This window comes from Geotrypetes seraphini, chromosome 8 (assembly GCF_902459505.1).
Source record: "Geotrypetes seraphini chromosome 8, aGeoSer1.1, whole genome shotgun sequence".
NCBI lineage: Eukaryota > Metazoa > Chordata > Amphibia > Gymnophiona > Dermophiidae > Geotrypetes > Geotrypetes seraphini.
The window spans coordinates 35,395,082-35,411,231 of record NC_047091.1 but is presented as its reverse complement, the minus strand read 5'-3'; the positions used below and the strand labels follow the sequence as shown (position 1 = coordinate 35,411,231).

At 48.2% G+C, this 16,150-nt stretch overlaps 2 protein-coding genes across 2 annotated transcripts in view; one reads left to right on the top strand and one right to left on the bottom strand.

The window, feature by feature from the left end:
* Nucleotides 1-6,746, top strand: part of SLC30A2 (solute carrier family 30 member 2) — a 39,328-nt gene extending 32,582 nt beyond the window's left edge. The window contains exon 8 of the mRNA XM_033953900.1: nucleotides 6,263-6,746. Coding sequence (XP_033809791.1) covers nucleotides 6,263-6,408 — 146 coding nt within the window. The 3' untranslated portion in view covers nucleotides 6,409-6,746. The remainder of the gene's footprint in view (nucleotides 1-6,262) is intronic.
* An 8,619-nt stretch (nucleotides 6,747-15,365) lies between these two features.
* The window catches only part of EXTL1 (exostosin like glycosyltransferase 1), a 32,014-nt gene continuing 31,229 nt past the window's right edge, over nucleotides 15,366-16,150 (bottom strand). Inside the window, exon 11 of the mRNA XM_033956788.1 lies at nucleotides 15,366-15,838. Coding sequence (XP_033812679.1) covers nucleotides 15,650-15,838 — 189 coding nt within the window. The 3' untranslated portion in view covers nucleotides 15,366-15,649. The remainder of the gene's footprint in view (nucleotides 15,839-16,150) is intronic.

Genomic DNA, 16,150 nt, shown 5'->3' with positions numbered 1-16,150 from the left:
CTCGTGCCTTCGGTCATCTGCTGCAAAATCAGGTGGTCCTGGTACGGACGGACAACCAAGTGGCAATGTATTATGTCAACAAGCAAGGGGGGACGGGCTCTTGGTCCCTGTGCAGGGAAGCTTTGCGCCTTTGGGAATGGGCGACCTCCCAGAACATCTTCCTGCGGGCGGTTTACATTCAGGGAGAGAAGAATTGTCTGGCCGACAAACTCAGTCGTCTTCTCCAGCCGCACGAGTGGTCGCTAAACTCCCGAGTTCTGCGCAAGGTCTTCGACCGCTGGGGGACTCCTCAGGTGGATCTGTTTGCCTCCCCGGAGACTCGCAAACTGCCCCTCTATTGTTCACGGATTTACTCCCAGGACCGTCTCGAGGCAGATGCCTTCCTTCTCGACTGGGGAGGGAGATTCCTTTATGCGTTTCCTCCTTTTCCTCTGATCTTGAGGACGTTGGTTCACCTCAAGTCATCCAGAGCCACTATGATTCTCATCGCGCCTCGTTGGCCTCGTCAGCACTGGTTCTCCCTGCTCCTTCAACTCAGTGTCAGGGAGCCTCTACTTCTGCCTGTGTTTCCCTCTCTGCTGTCTCAGAGTCGGGGTTTGCTGTTGCATCCCAATCTTCGGTCATTATATCTGACGGCTTGGTTCCTTTCCCCCTGACTTCGGCGGTCAGGGAGGTGTTGGAAGCCTCGCGCAAAGCCTCGACTCGGCTTTGTTATTCCCAGAAGTGGACCAGATTTTCATCCTGGTGTACCTCACACCATCTGGATCCGAGTTTGGTTCCGGTGTCCTCGGTTCTGGAATATTTGTTGCATTTGTCCAAGTCTGGGCTGAAGACGACTTCCATCCGGGTACATCTCAGTGCTATTGCTGCTTTCCATCAGCATCTAGAGGGACGTTCTCTCTCTCTTCATCCTCTGGTGGTTCGTTTCATGAGGGGTTTAGTTAATGTTAATCCTCCTCTGAAACCTCCTCCTGTGGTTTGGGATCTTAATGTGGTCTTGGCTCAGCTGATGAAACCTCCTTTTGAGCCGATTGATAAGTCTCTTCTTAAGTTTCTCACTTGGAAGGTGGTCTTTTTACTTGCGCTTACGTCGGCTCGTCGGATTAGTGAGCTACAGGCTTTGGTTGCGGACCCGCCCTTTACTGTGTTCCATCTTGACAAGGCGGTTCTTCGCACCCATCCTAAATTTCTACCTAAGGTTGTGTCTGATTTCCACCTCAATCAGTCTATTGTTCTTCCGGTGTTCTTCCTGAAGCCCCACTCTCATCCTGGAGAGGTGGCGCTTCACACGCTTGACTGTAAGAGGGCGTTGGCTTTTTATCTCCAACGTACCAAGTCTCAACGTACCAAGGTTCCTCAATTGTTTTTGTCCTTTGATCCTAATCGGTTGGGACATCCTGTTTCCAAGCGCACCTTGTCCAACTGGTTGGCTGCTTGTATTTCTTTTTGCTATGCTCAGGCTGGTCTTACGCTCCATGGTCGAGTCACGGGGCATAAGGTCAGAGCTATGGCAGCTTCGGTTGCTTTCCTCAGGTCTACTCCTGTGGAGGACATATGTAAAGCTGCCACTTGGTCTTCGGTTCATACGTTTACCTCCCACTACTGTCTGGACACTTTGTCCAGAAGTGACGGCCGGTTTGGCCAGTCGGTGTTACGTAACCTGTTTTCCTAAATTGCCATCCTCCCACCTGCCCTTTTTTGGTTGGCTTGGAGGTCACCCAACATGTGAGAATATCATGCCTGCTTGTCCTGGGATAAAGCACAGTTACTTACCGTAACAGGTGTTATCCAGGGACAGCAGGCATATATTCTCACAACTCGACCGCCTCCCCGGGGATGGCTTCTTTGCTGGTTATGGAACTGAGGACCACGAGGTGGGGATGCGCCCTCTAGTGGGCAAGAAGGCATGCACATGCGTGGTGCAGTGTAGCAAACTTGAAACTTCAATCAAGTTTGCTTAAAAAGCTGTCCGCGCTGGGGCTCCGTAGATGACATCACCCACATGTGAGAATATATGCCTGCTGTCCCTGGATAACACCTGTTACGGTAAGTAACTGTGCTTTTTGGTCACAGAATAAGAGCTCACACAGCACGTAACCAACCACACTTTCTCATTGCAGAAAAAAGCCTCAGATTAAAAGAGCATTCAACCATAAGTTAAAACAATGGTACGTAGAATGGAAAGGCTCATCTTCGTTCATAGGCAAAAAAACTCCACATATAGTCAAAAATATTCAAACATAGCTCCTTGCATATGAATAAAAGTTCTTTTGTGTGTAAGCTCTTCTTATCAAAAAGTAGAAATATGAAGCCCAAATAATTCTGCATACACTGGATATTTGATTTACTCCAATCCTGTATTGGCGTTAAAAGAAACACCAGTACAGTTCTAACATTTATCTATCAATCAGCTTCATCCATCCAGGTGGAAGTGTTGATCGCGATGGAGTTCCTGTTTCATGGTAAAAAAAAAAAAACAACCACTGCCTCGGTGAAAAAAATCAACAGTTCAATCTCACAGGCTTTCATTCAGCAGAGCCGGTTTTGTATGATTTTAATTACTCCAGTATTGACTGGGTACATTTTTTTTTTAACATCAGGAAGTGCTAGGGTGATAAAATTCCTAGATGTCATAAATGACTGCTTCTTGGAACAACACAACTGGTTCAGGAACCAAAAAGAAGGGGAGCCATTTTAGATTTGGTCCTTAGTGGAATGCAAGGCATGGTATGGGAAGTAATTGTGTTGGGTCTGCTGGGAAACAGGGATCATACCATGACCATATTTGAGCTGATATCTGGAGTGATGTCGCTAAAGAAATCTACTGTAGTGGAAAAGGTTCCAAGAAGAGCGACCAAGATGAAAAGGGGATGGAACTCCTCTCGTATGAAGAAAGACTAAAGAGGTTAGGGCTCTTCAGCTTGGAAAAGAGACGGCTGAGGGGAGATAGGTTTGAAGTCTACAAAATCCTGAGTGGAGTAGAACGGGTACCAGTGGATCTATTTTTTTTTTTTTTCTTTCGCTATCAAAAATTAGAAAGACTAGGAGACACTTGGAAGTTACATGGAGATAGTTTTAAAACCAATAGGAAGAAATATTTTTTTTCACTCGGAAAATAGTTAAGCTTTGGAATGTGTTCCCAGAAGATGTGATAAGAGCAGTTAATGTAGCTGGTTTTAAAAAGGGCTTGGACAAATTCCTAGAGGCAAAGTCTGCTATTGAGACAGACAGACACGGGGGAAGCCACTGGATTGGTAGCATGGAACGTTGCTCCTATTTGGGCTTTTTGTCAGGTACTGGTGACCTGGATTGGCCACCATGAAGATGGGATACTGGCCTAGATGGACCACTGGCCTGACCCAGTAAGGCTATTCTTATGTTTTTATTATTCCTGATGGGATACTGCGCAGTGCAGCATTTCCGCAGAATTACGCAATCGTACAGAGTTGTTCTTTTCCTGTGTAGAATCTCCTTCAGCGACGGTGTCGGCTTCATCGGGTTGTGGTATTGGCAGCGATTCCCACACGTTGCCTTGCCGCTAAACCGGAAGCCTCTCTGTGGCAGAGGAGAGGCTTCCGGGTTAGCGGCAGGCAGGGTGCGGGAATCGCTGCTGAAGCCATGACCCGCTGTAAGCAACTTTAGTTAAGGAGAGAGAATACAGGGGAGAGGAAAAAGGAAAGACACTGGCATGAGGGGGTTGGGGTGAAAAGAAGGAAAGATGCTGGCACCAGGGGGTTGAGATGAAAAGAAAGAAAGACGCTGGCATGAGGGGGAGGGGTGAAACAAGGAAAGACGTTGGCATGAGGGGGTTGGGGTGAAAAGAAGGAAAGAACGCTGGCATGAGGGGGAGGGGTGAAAAGGAAAGAACGCTGGCATGAGGGGGAGGGGTGAAATAAGGAAAGAACGCTGGCATGAGGGGGTTGGGGTAAAAAGAAGGAAAGACGCTGGCACCAGGGGGTTGAGATGAAAAGAAGGAAAGATGCTGGCATGAGGGGGTTGGGGTGAAAAGAAGGAAAGACGCTGGCATGAGGGGGAGGGGTGAAAAGAAGGAAAGACGCTGGCATGAGGGGGAGGGGTGAAAAGAAGGAAAGACGCTGGCACCAGGGGGTTGAGATGAATAGAAGGAAAGATGCTGGCATTAGGGGGAGGGGTGAAAAGAAGGAAAGACGCTGGCACCAGGGGGTTGAGATGAAAAGAAGGAAAGATGCTGGCATGATGGTGAGGGGTGAAAAGAAGGAAAGACGCTGGCACCAGGGGGTTGAGATGAAAAGAAGGAAAGATGCTGGCATGAGGGGGAGGGGTGAAAAGAAGGAAAGACGCTGGCACCAGGGGGGTTGAGATGAAAAGAAGGAAAGATGCTGGCATGAGGGGGAGGGGTGAATAGAAGGAAAGAACGCTGGCATGAGGGGGAGGGGTGAAATAAGGAAAGAACGCTGGCATGAGGGGGAGGGATGAAAAGAAGGAAAGATGCTGGCATGAGGGGGAGGGGTGAAAAGGAAAGAACGCTGGCATGAGGGGGAGGGGTGAAATAAGGAAAGAACGCTGGCATGAGGGGGTTGGGGTGAAAAGAAGGAAAGACGCTGGCACCAGGGGGTTGAGATGAAAAGAAGGAAAGATGCTGGCATGAGGGGGAGGGGTGAAAAGAAGGAAAGACGCTGGCATGAGGGGGTTGGGGTGAAAAGAAGGAAAGACGCTGGCATGAGGGGGAGGGGTGAAAAGAAGGAAAGACGCTGGCACCAGGGGGTTGAGATGAATAGAAGGAAAGATGCTGGCATGAGGGGGAGGGGTGAAAAGAAGGAAAGACGCTGGCACCAGGGGGTTGAGATGAATAGAAGGAAAGATGCTGGCATGAGGGGGAGGGGTGAAAAGAAGGAAAGATGCTGGCATGAGGGGGAGGGGTGAAAAGAAGGAAAGACGCTGGCATGAGGGGGAGGGGTGAATAGAAGGAAAGAACGCTGGCATGAGGGGGAGGGGTGAAATAAGGAAAGAACGCTGGCATGAGGGGGAGGGATGAAAAGAAGGAAAGACGCTGGCATGAGGGGGTTGGGGTGAAAAGAAGGAAAGACGCTGGCACCAGGGGGTTGAGATGAAAAGAAGGAAAGATGCTGGCATGAGGGGGAGGGGTGAAAAGAAGGAAAGATGCTGGCATGAGGGGGAGGGGTGAAAAGAAGGAAAGACACTGGCACCAGGGGGTTGAGATGAAAAGAAGGAAAGAACGCTGGCATGAGGGGGAGGGGTGAAAAGGAGGAAAGACGCTGGCACCAGGGGGTTGAGATGAAAAGAAGGAAAGATGCTGGCATGAGGGGGAGGGGTGAAAAGAAGGAAAGACGCTGGCACCAGGGGGGTTGAGATGAAAAGAAGGAAAGATGCTGGCATGAGGGGGAGGGGTGAATAGAAGGAAAGAACGCTGGCATGAGGGGGAGGGGTGAAATAAGGAAAGAACGCTGGCATGAGGGGGAGGGATGAAAAGAAGGAAAGACGCTGGCATGAGGGGGTTGGGGTGAAAAGAAGGAAAGACGCTGGCACCAGGGGGTTGAGATGAAAAGAAGGAAAGATGCTGGCATGATGGTGAGGGGTGAAAAGAAGGAAAGACGCTGGCACCAGGGGGCTGAGATGAAAAGAAGGAAAGATGCTGGCATGAGGGGGAGGGGTGAAAAGAAGGAAAGAACGCTGGCATGAGGGGGAGGGGTGAAACAAGGAAAGACGCTGGCATGAGGGGGAGGGGTGAAACAAGGAAAGACGCTGGCATGAGGGGGTTGGGGTGAAAAGAAGGAAAGAATGCTGGCATGAGGGGGAGGGGTGAAAAGGAAAGAACGCTGGCATGAGGGGGAGGGGTGAAAAGGAAAGAACGCTGGCATGAGGGGGAGGGGTGAAACAAGGAAAGACGCTGGCATGAGGGGGTTGAGGTGAAAAGAAGGAAAGACGCTGGCACCAGGGGGAGGAGATGGAGACATCCTTGTACCATCTAAGCCAGACATGGGCAACTCCTGTCCTCGAAGTACGGAATCCAATCGGGTTTTCAGGATTGCCCCAATGAATATGCACGAGATCTATTTGCATGCACTGCTTTCAATGTATATTCATTGGGGAAATCCTGAAAACCCGATTGGAGTCAGGCCCTCGAGGACCATAGTTGCCCTGCTCTAAATTCCCCCATGTGATGGTAGCCAACCCCGGCCTTTCCTCCTCTCTGAAGTCACCTCTACTTTGAGACTGAGCCTCTTAATTTTCCTTTTCGTGCTGCTTTGCTATTTCATTTCAGATGAAAACACAGATGCCCAAAAGGTGCTGAAAGAAGCCAGCCGTCAGCTGCAGAATAAGTTCAACTTTTATACCACCACCATCCAGATCGAGAACTATTCAGAGGATATGCGGGATTGTAAGGAGTGCCAGGTCCCCTCGGACTGAGTGGGGGGGAGGGGGCCGATAGTCCTCATTGCGGATGCTCGTGAGACAGCCTGGAGCCTGGGTGCTATTACTGCCCCAAAAAACAAAAAAAAAATTGCTCTTCTTGCTTAGGCCAGTTGGTCTGTTGCTCCCGCTTTACAACGAGAAGGAAACCCGTGGCTGGGATTGCAGAAGCTCCAGCCCCTGCACCTGAAGTGTTTTCCCTCCATCTTCAGCAGGCTTCAGTCTAAGCAAAGGCTCAAAACTGAACTGATACCGGATCTCTTAATGACTGTTTTATGCCACGTTATAATGCTGGAGGCAGCTCTTGATACTGTAATAAAGTGATTGTACTCGTATCTCCCTCCCCCCTCTTACTTTAATGGCTCTCCAGCCTCCTCTTGATGATTAAATGGGCAATTGTGTAATGGGGCTCCACATTCATATGCCCAAGGGCGGGTAGAGAGAATTGCCACATGTGTACGTGGTAGCAGAGCTCTTAAGAGCTGTTTTGTAGGTGTGTGTAAGTGGCACAGCGGCGTATTTGCATGCGTGGAGCACGGAGGGGGCGGGGCATTCTGTTATGGGAACTTGCAGGGCACAGCTGGGCGTGTTCCTGCTTCATCCACATGATGACCACGGTTAGTCCTGCTCTGTGGCTGCTGTAAGTGTATCTGGGCTGGTTTCCAACCCTATCCTTTTTCGGGATAGCCCTAATGAATATGCATGAAATGAAGATGATAGGAATGTAGATCTGCCCTGTGCATATTCATTAGGGCTGTCCTGAAAATCCGCCTGGCTAGTGGTCCTCCAGGACAGGGTTGGGGCCTACTGTACTACATGATGTCCAGGGAAAAAAAGACCCCCCCCAACCTTTTTCCAAATAATCCAAAAATGTCCTACAGCAGCAGAAACATCTGCCTGAAATACAAAACATTTGCATCATTTATTTTTCAACAGGATGGAGCTGCAGCACATCAAGCTCTGAGAAACATGATGGCAGATAAAGGCCAAACGGCCTATCCAGTCTACACATCCACAGCATCCACTATCTCCTCCTCTCCCTATTGGCTAAGGCATTGTGAGGTCATAGAGCATTATTGTTATAAGCTAAGGCTCTTAACACTTGCATTGTGAGGTCATAAAGCATTCTGGTTATAGAAACATGGAAATAGCTCACAAAAGGTTCCACAACATAACCCCTATCTACGTTACATCCAAACTACACCAGTACACCCCCAACCGCTCCGAAGCAGAAAGACAACTAAGCACCCCTCCCCCGGGAAGATCTCTCCAGATGGAAATGGCATGCAAGTGCTCCTACAGCCAATTTATACTGCAGCTTTGGATCCAGCTGCCTGACCAGATAAATCACAAAACTCAGTGATGGCATTCCGAAGAGCAACTGACGGACCCTCTTTGTATCTCCCCTCCTATGTACCTCCCTATCCTTCCCACTTACGTCCCTGATCTTCTGTGATTGTTAGTTTTACTGCAACTATTTTCTTTGTAATCCATTCTGAGCTTCCGGGAGGATGGGGTAAAAACCGAAATGAATAAATGACGGCAGACAAAGGCCTAAGGGCTCATCCAGTCAGCCCGTCCACTATCTCCTCCTCTCCCTGAGAGATTCCACGGCTCAGCTGATCGGGGACTCTCTTGCCACGATCAGCCCAGCCGGCCATGCCTACTTTTTAACATTTGAAATGTAGGGAGATGCCTAGGGCCACTTAAACTCGCCCAAAACCACTTCCGGGTGAAACTATGCCCACACCCAGCCTTGGGCGAACTTAAGTGTCCCATCTCCAGAGACCTGCAACAAATGCTTATAGTGTAGGTGCCTGCCTCAGGGTATTTTTTTAAAATACCATGCATCCCGATTGGCTGCCAGTTTATAGAATCAACCCCTCAACGTCTTAAAAACAGGCGCCTAACTGGGTAACATAACTAAAGTGTACCGACAATTCCACGTGACATTTGCATGCAGGAGAAATGTGTGCCGCTGCTTCCGCCGTTCCCGCTGGTACTCTGAGAGGAGGTATGGGGGGGAACCCTCTGACTACACTTAGAAGTGCTCATGCTCCCATTGGGGTCCCCCCAGTACACAGAAAACTCCCGTTCTCCTTCCCTTTTTCGGTGTTCGGGAGTTTTCAGAGTTGTGGGGGGGGCTCCCCCACACACTCACTCCCCTCCCAACAGGATCGCGAGCAATTGTAAGTGTAGTGGGGGGGGCCCTTCCGAGCATCCCCTCGGAGTGCAAACGGGAACGGCAGAAGCGTCGGCACGCATGTGTCCTACACGCAAATGTCACTGCGGGATTGTCGGCGCGTCAAAGTCCTGCACGCTTTTGACGGGTCCCCCTTTAGGTACACTTTAAAGAATTTGGGGGGTTACTGTGAAGCACTGGAGGCACCTAACGAAAGTAAAGACTGCATAAATAAAATCAAATTGATGTTATTTAATTATATTTTCAAGCCATCTGATACAATTCATATAGAGTGGTACCTTGGATTACGAGCATAATCCGTTCCAGTCGCATGCTCGTAATCCAAAATGCTCGTTTATCAAAGCGAGTTTCCCCATAGGAAATAATGAAAACTCGCTTTGATACGTTCCCACCCCCCGAGGCCAGCGGCGCTGCTCTATTCCCCCCCACCCCCACCCACAAGAACCGGCACTGCTCCCCCCGAAGGCACCCCCTGCGATCGGGCACCCCGCCCCCCCCGCCGCTGCTTACTGTTTTCTGGGCACCGGCACTGGCATGTCCTGTGCGTTGGTGCCGGTGCCCGAAGATCGGCCTCCTCTTCTTGCTGGGTCTTGAGCCTCTGCGCATGTTCAAGGCCTGCGAGTTCACGTTCTTTCTGTGAACTCGCAGGCCTTGAGCATGCGCAGATGCTCAGGGCCCAGCAAGAAGAGGAGGCCGATCTTTGGGCACCGGTACCAACACACAGGACATGCCAGTGCCAGTGCCCAGATGACAGTAAGCAGCGGCGGGGGGGTGCCCGATCGCTGGGGGAGGATGCCAGATCGCGGGGGAGGGGGGGTGCTCATAAATCGAGCCATGCTCGGTTTCCGAGGCACCGATTTTGCAAATGTTTGCTCGTCTTGCAAAACACTCGCAAACCGGTGCACTCGAAAACCGAGGTACTACTGTACTTTTAATTGTTATTTTGACTTTATTTATGCAGTCTTTACTTTCATTCATGTAAAGAGTATTCTTTTCAGACCAAAAGACACACCCCTGAGACAGGCCGCCACCTGGGGCCCGAAACACAGACTGTGTCGGGTCACCAACCGGATCCTTTCAACATAAGGGCATCACGTTCATAGGACTCTCTACGTGTGCTTTTAGTCATTTGTTTCTGTATTTATTTTGAATTTATAGAAATAAAAGATTGTTTGTCTCGAGGCTGACGGGTTCTGTCCCACTCCCCCCTTCTCTCTTTGTTGGAGAGAAGATTGGCCATATCTGAGCACAAATCAAATTTTCACTTTCTGCCCTCTAGATCTCCCTTTTTGAACTCAACACCCCACAACCGCTCCTTCCAGAACAGTCCTGCAAAAGATACAACTGGACATCTTTAAATTAAAAACTTTTCCGCTTGTAATGTACATATGTTATGTATAAAAAAAAGTTGCCCAGGAAAATGATCAATTTTAAAATGACTTATCCTCCCTGCCTGTCTGTCCTCTGATGGTTTTTGGAATTTGTGTTCTTGTAGCTCTATTGTTTGTTTGTTTTTTTTGTTTCTTTTTATTACAGCTGCTGTTTGTTACATTATTTTATTGCAAATTACATTGGTTGCTTGTGGAGGCTCAGTATTATTGTTCAAGTTGGGCTGTTTTTGTTACAAGGTTTTATATGGTGCAGCCTCTACTTATCTGGCTAATAGTTTTTCCATAGCTACGCACAAATGCAGTAGAAAAACTCATGCTCTGTTAAATTCCCCTTCTGTAAAAGGTTGTAAAAGCAAGAAATTCCTAAATCACTCTTTAGCATCTCAGGCAGCTTTTCATGAAAAAGAATTTTGATCATTGTTGCTCACAGCTGTTTCTTACAGACATTTTAGAAAACAGCTAAAAACCTATCTTTTCTCCAAATACCTGACTAGCTGACTCTTTCAAATATACGATTATGTTTAATGTTTATAATCTTTTGTAAACCGCATAGAACTTTTTGGTAACGCGCTCTGTAAGTATAATGTTGCCCCTCCACTCCTCACTTTTCCTAATGGTTAAGCTAGTCTGGTACGGGAATTCCAGAGCGCGGGGGTCGGGAATTCTCCAATTATTCTGAAATGCTGGCATCTATGTTGCCAGCCTGTCCTGCAGGGACCAGAAGTGGGAGGGGCAGTTCCTCGGCCTCAATCATTTCTCAAAAGTTTTCACACGACGCTTTCCCATGGAGTTATTTCTAGATCTGGTGAATCAGCCAGGAACCAAACTGTGTTGCTGTCTTTGGGCAGCAGAGGGCGCCATTGCCCGTGCTCTAGCTGCTCTTTGTGTGCTGATTTGATTGGGTCTGACAAAAAAAAATAAGCCCTCACTAAAGATAATTGGTATTAAGCATCTAGAAATTTTTTCAATCACTACACTTCAGCTGTGGAACGCTTTACCTTTATACCTAAGAGAAGAAACAATAATTGATCATTTTAAAAGTACAGTCAAACTTTGTTCCAGCAGCATGCTTGTAATCCAAAGCACTCGTATATCAAAGCAAATTTCCCCTTAGGAAATAATGGAAACTCAGGTGATTCGTTCCACAACCCAAAAACTTTAATACAAAATACCACACGTCCTCGTATTGCAAGACCTTGTTCGTTTAGAACAGTCACTACACTCCTGGAGCGTCAGAGAGAGAAGAACCATCGGCTCAGTTGTGATGATGTAACATAAGAACATAAGCAATGCCTCTGCTGGGTCAGACCTGAGGTCCATCTTGCCCAGCAGTCCGCTCATGCGGCGGCCCAACAGGTCCAGGACCTGAGCAGTAATCCTCTATTTATACCCTTCTATTCCCTTTTCCAGCAGGAAAATGTCCAATCCTCTCTTAAATCCCAGTACTGTATTCTGCCCTATAACGTCCTCTGGAAGCGCATTCCAAGTGTCCACCACACGTTGAGTAAAGAAGAACTTCCTGGCATTTGTTTTGAAACTGTCCCCTTTCAACTTTTCCGAATACCCTCTTGTTCTTATATTTTTTGAAAGTTTGAAGAATCCGTCCCTCTCTACTCTCTCTATGCCCCTCATGATCTTATAAGTCTCTATCATATCTCCTCTTCTCCAGGGAAAAGAGACCCAGTTTCTCCAATCTCTCAGCGTATGAAAGGTTTTCCATCCCTTTTATCAGACGTGTCGCTCTTCTCTGAACTCTCTCGAGTAACGCCATATCCTTCTTAAGGTATGGCGACCAAAACTGGCACGTGTATACTCGTATTGCAAGTGTATACTCGCTCATTTAGAAGTCATAGTAACGTAGTAAATGACGGCAGAAAAAGACCTGAACAGTCCATCCAGTCTGCCCATAAGTTATACTCATTAAAAAAATATAGGATTAGATTAACTTGTCTCTTCTTTGATATTTCTGGGCCGTAGACTGTAAAGTCACTACACTCTTGCAACGTCAGAGAGAGAAGAACCATCGGCTCAGTTGTGACGAGTGTATACTGTACGTACTCGTATTGCAAGACCTTGCTTGTATATCAAGTTAAAATTGAATCAAATGTTTTGCTCGTCTTGCAATCCAAAGTTTTACTGTAAATTAAAAAGCTTCATATTTAAAGATGATTCTCCATCGTAAACCTAATATAGGGGGTCTTTCACTAAGGCGTTCTAGCCAATTTAGAGCATGCTAAATGCTAACATGCCCATTATATTCTATGGATGCATAAGCATTTAGCACACCTTAATTAAAAAAACCCATAGCCTTTTAAATTTTATTTCCCATTTTTCTCTTTTTTTTTTCTATCTTGTAACCATTTTTTGCTTTTATTCATTATTGTAGTTCTTTCCTCTTTTCCTTCATGTTCTTGTTCGTTCCCCCCCCCCCCCCCCAGGGAATATCAATTCAGGTATTTGTGGTTTTGTAATGGATATATCTGTATTGTTTTTACCTGTATTTTATATATATACTAGTCATTAAGCCCGTTACATTAACGGGTGCTAGAATATGTCTATCTGTCTTTCTTTCTTTCTGTGTCTCTCCCTGCCCCTGTCTCTTTCTTCGTCTCTCTCCCTCCCACTGTCTGTCTTTCTTTCTGTCTGTCTCTCTCCCTGGCCCCCTTTGTCTGTCTGTGTTTCTTTCTTTCTGTCTCTCTTCCTGCCTGCTGTCTTTCTGTGTGTCTGTTTTTCATTCTCGTGCGCTGCCTGCCTATCTTTCTGTCTCTCTCCATGTCCCCCTTTTTTCTCCCCCCAAAGCAAACCAAGATTGCTCCCTGGCCCCCTTTCCCCCCTCCCCCACTTCCCTGTGCAGCAACAGCAGCATTCCCCCCTTCTCTGTGTAGCAGCAACAGCATTCCCCCTTCCCTGTACAGCAGCATTCCCCCACACTTCCCTGTACAGCAGCAGCATTCCCTCCTTCCCTGTGCAGCAGCATTTCCCTTTTCCCTGTGTAGCAGCAGCATTCCCCCCCCACTTCCCTGTGCAGCAGCAGCATTCCCCCCTTCCCTGTGCACCCACCCCTTGCCTGCTCCCCCTGTTCCCTTCCTTTTCCCTCCCCCCGTCCAGCAGCATTCCTTTCCTGCTCCCCCTGTGCATATGACCCACAGAAATCTACTTGCCTCACAGAAAAGCGCTGCACCGCGCTGTTGCTGGCCTCGGTGTCTTCTCTCCACTGCGGCCAACCCTAGCGGAAACAGGAAGTTGTGAGAGGACGGGCCGCAGTGGAGAGAAGATTGTGAGACCAGTGGCAGCACAGCAGCAGCGCTTTTCAGTTAAAAGCTGTGAGCAGGCGAGAAGGAGTAGGAGGAAAAATAGATGCCGGCAGGGGTGTTTGGAGGTCAGGGCGCGTGCGGCAAGCCGCCGCTCGCGCCTGAAGATTTTAAAAGAGTGCTTGGCGTTGGGGCGTGTGCGGCAAGCCGCCGCTCGCGCCTGAAGATTTTATGGTAATTGTCGGATGGCTCAGTGTGGTCCCTATGCAGCAGGAGCTGAAAGCAGCGCTGGGGGCTTGTGAGAGGAGCCGCCGCTGCTGGCGACCAAGGTAGGTTCTGGGAAGAAGGCTGGGGACTCGCGCATGCGCACTCCTGCGACCACAGACCTACAGCGCACGGAACACGCAAATAGGAGTGCGCATGCGCGAGTTAGCCTTTTATTATATAGGATATATACTTGTAATTCGCCTAGAAATTCTTTGATAGGTGATTATATCAAATTTGTATGAACCTTGAACTCTATATAGCAATGAATCTCACACTGGGTGCCTCCTGAGATTCCAAGTGTGCCGTGGCACACTGAGGAAGAAGAGAGGCGCTGCCAACTGACTTCCCTACATGGTACAGCCGGCCATGCCCAATTCGTCGAAGGCCTGCATGTTTCCCCCTTCTCAAGCGTCCTCCAGCTTTCCCCCTGGCCTCCCGGTCTCACCTTTTAAAGCTAATTACAGCAGCTTGCAGAGGATCGCCGGTAGGTAAAAAGATTTTATTTTCAATATGGTGATTGAAATGTGTCAGTTTTGAGAATTTAGATCTGCTGTGTATATTGTGTGTATATGAAAAACGAAAGGAAAAAATTGCATTACAATTAGTAAAGGGGATGGGATCTGGGTGGGTCTAGGGAGGTCTGTGGTTGGGGTACTCGGTTGATACTTGTTAGACTTAGAGGGTACTTAGCTTGAAGTAGGCAATCAGCTGGCGCCAATGCCTCTCCTCTCTGGCCCTTTTCCCCGCTGGAACCCCTTACTGGTGCCAGCGGGATTGTCGGCGCGTCAAAGTCCTGCACGCTTTTGACGGGTCCCCCTTTAGGTACACTTTAAAGAATTTGGGGGGTTACTGTGAAGCAGTGGAGGCACCTAACGAAAGTAAAGACTGCATAAATAAAATCAAATTGATGTTGTTATTTAATTATATTTTCAAGCCATCTGATACAATTCATATACAGTGGTACCTTGGATTACGAGCATAATCCGTTCCAGTCGCATGCTCGTAATCCAAAATGCTCGTTTATCAAAGCGAGTTTCCCCATAGGAAATAATGGAAACTCGCTTTGATACCTCTCAAGGCCTGTCTGAAGGGCCTCTGCACATGCGCGATGTCAGCACACTTCTGGGTGCCTCGAGCCGTGGCCACTACCTTTAGTGTGCCCCGGCTCGAGAAAGTTTGAGAGGTGCTGCTGTACATAATAAAATTATCAGGACTCCAGATAACTGGATATATTTGCATGCATAAAAGAAAAAAAAAAAAACTTTTCTGTTTTACAAGTTCGCATAGGAAACCTTGTGTTTTTAACAGGTATCATCAGAGCTGGTTGGGCTGAAAAAAAAAAAAAATTGGCATAATGACAACCGTCCTGACTCTCTTTCATTACAGAAACTGCTAATTCAACCTGTGTATACCTGACTGGTCTGAAATCCCGGTACACCGACCTTAGTGCACAGGACATTGGCGTGCCAACAATTCCGCTCAGTCAAATGCGCACAGCGACAAGTGCACACATGAAGGGAACGAAATTGTTGAGGTGCAATTGTAAGTGTAGGGGGGGGGTTGCGGCAATCTTTTAATTTAGAGCATGTCGGCATTGAGCACACCTCCCTAAGAGCGCTTAATTGTAAAAGGTTCCTCCCACACACACACCCTCAGAATGAGAGCCCCAAACCCCCCCCACACCTCCCTGAGAGCGGAAAACAGAAGGAGTAGGGTGGCGCGCATGTGTCCTGCTCACAAATGTCGGGGCTGAATTGTCGGCGTGCCAATGTCCTGCGCGCATTTGTTGGGTCACCTAAATTCCAGAACATCTGCACATAAGGAAATCATTCCAGACCATGATCTCTGCAATATTTTATTAACTTTTCAGCATAGGGCGGGGGCAAAAACCCCTATACAATAAATATGAAAATTCTTGTCTGAATACAAAGTCCACAGTTCCAACATGAGGTTGCTCCACCAATAACAGTCCACTGTTCTACAGAGGAATTCCAGTCTTCTCCAACAGAATTGGGCTTCTCCCGCAGGTCCTTCATTAAAAGACACGTGGGATGCTAGTGACTTGGGCTCAGGTTCATGCTGGAATATTTATCAGCTGTGAGGCGGCGAATTGCCCTCTTGATTTTCTAGGGTTTCTCCAGATGCCGGTACTTCTTTCGCACCACAGACACTTGGTCCTTAAAAAGGACTGGGTCAAAGCGGAACTGCGAATGCACCAGGGGCATGTACCCAAACCAGGATACAAACTGGTTGACACAGTCCTGCCGCTGAGAGAAGCGCAGATTCGCCATGGACAGGGCGGAGCTCTTTAGATTCTGAGGACATTCAAAGAGAGAAAGTATGAGAGAAAAAGGGAGGGGCGGGGGTTGGCTTTAGTCAGCAGGTGCCGTGCACTGCCCATATAGAGAAGGACCCTGGCGCAATCCTTAAGTCCCTGCCTTCGATGGATGCTATGGAGACAGCATGCATAGCCTCCTGAGAGGCAGGAAGCCTCAGGCATTGCTTAAAAAGAGCGTAATGTCGTTTCCATGTCACTGTTCTACCGGTAACTCAGCATTCATCACATGTCACAACTGAAGCAAGCCACTTCGGTCACCGAGTGGCTGGGTAAAGGGCCCAGGACCACA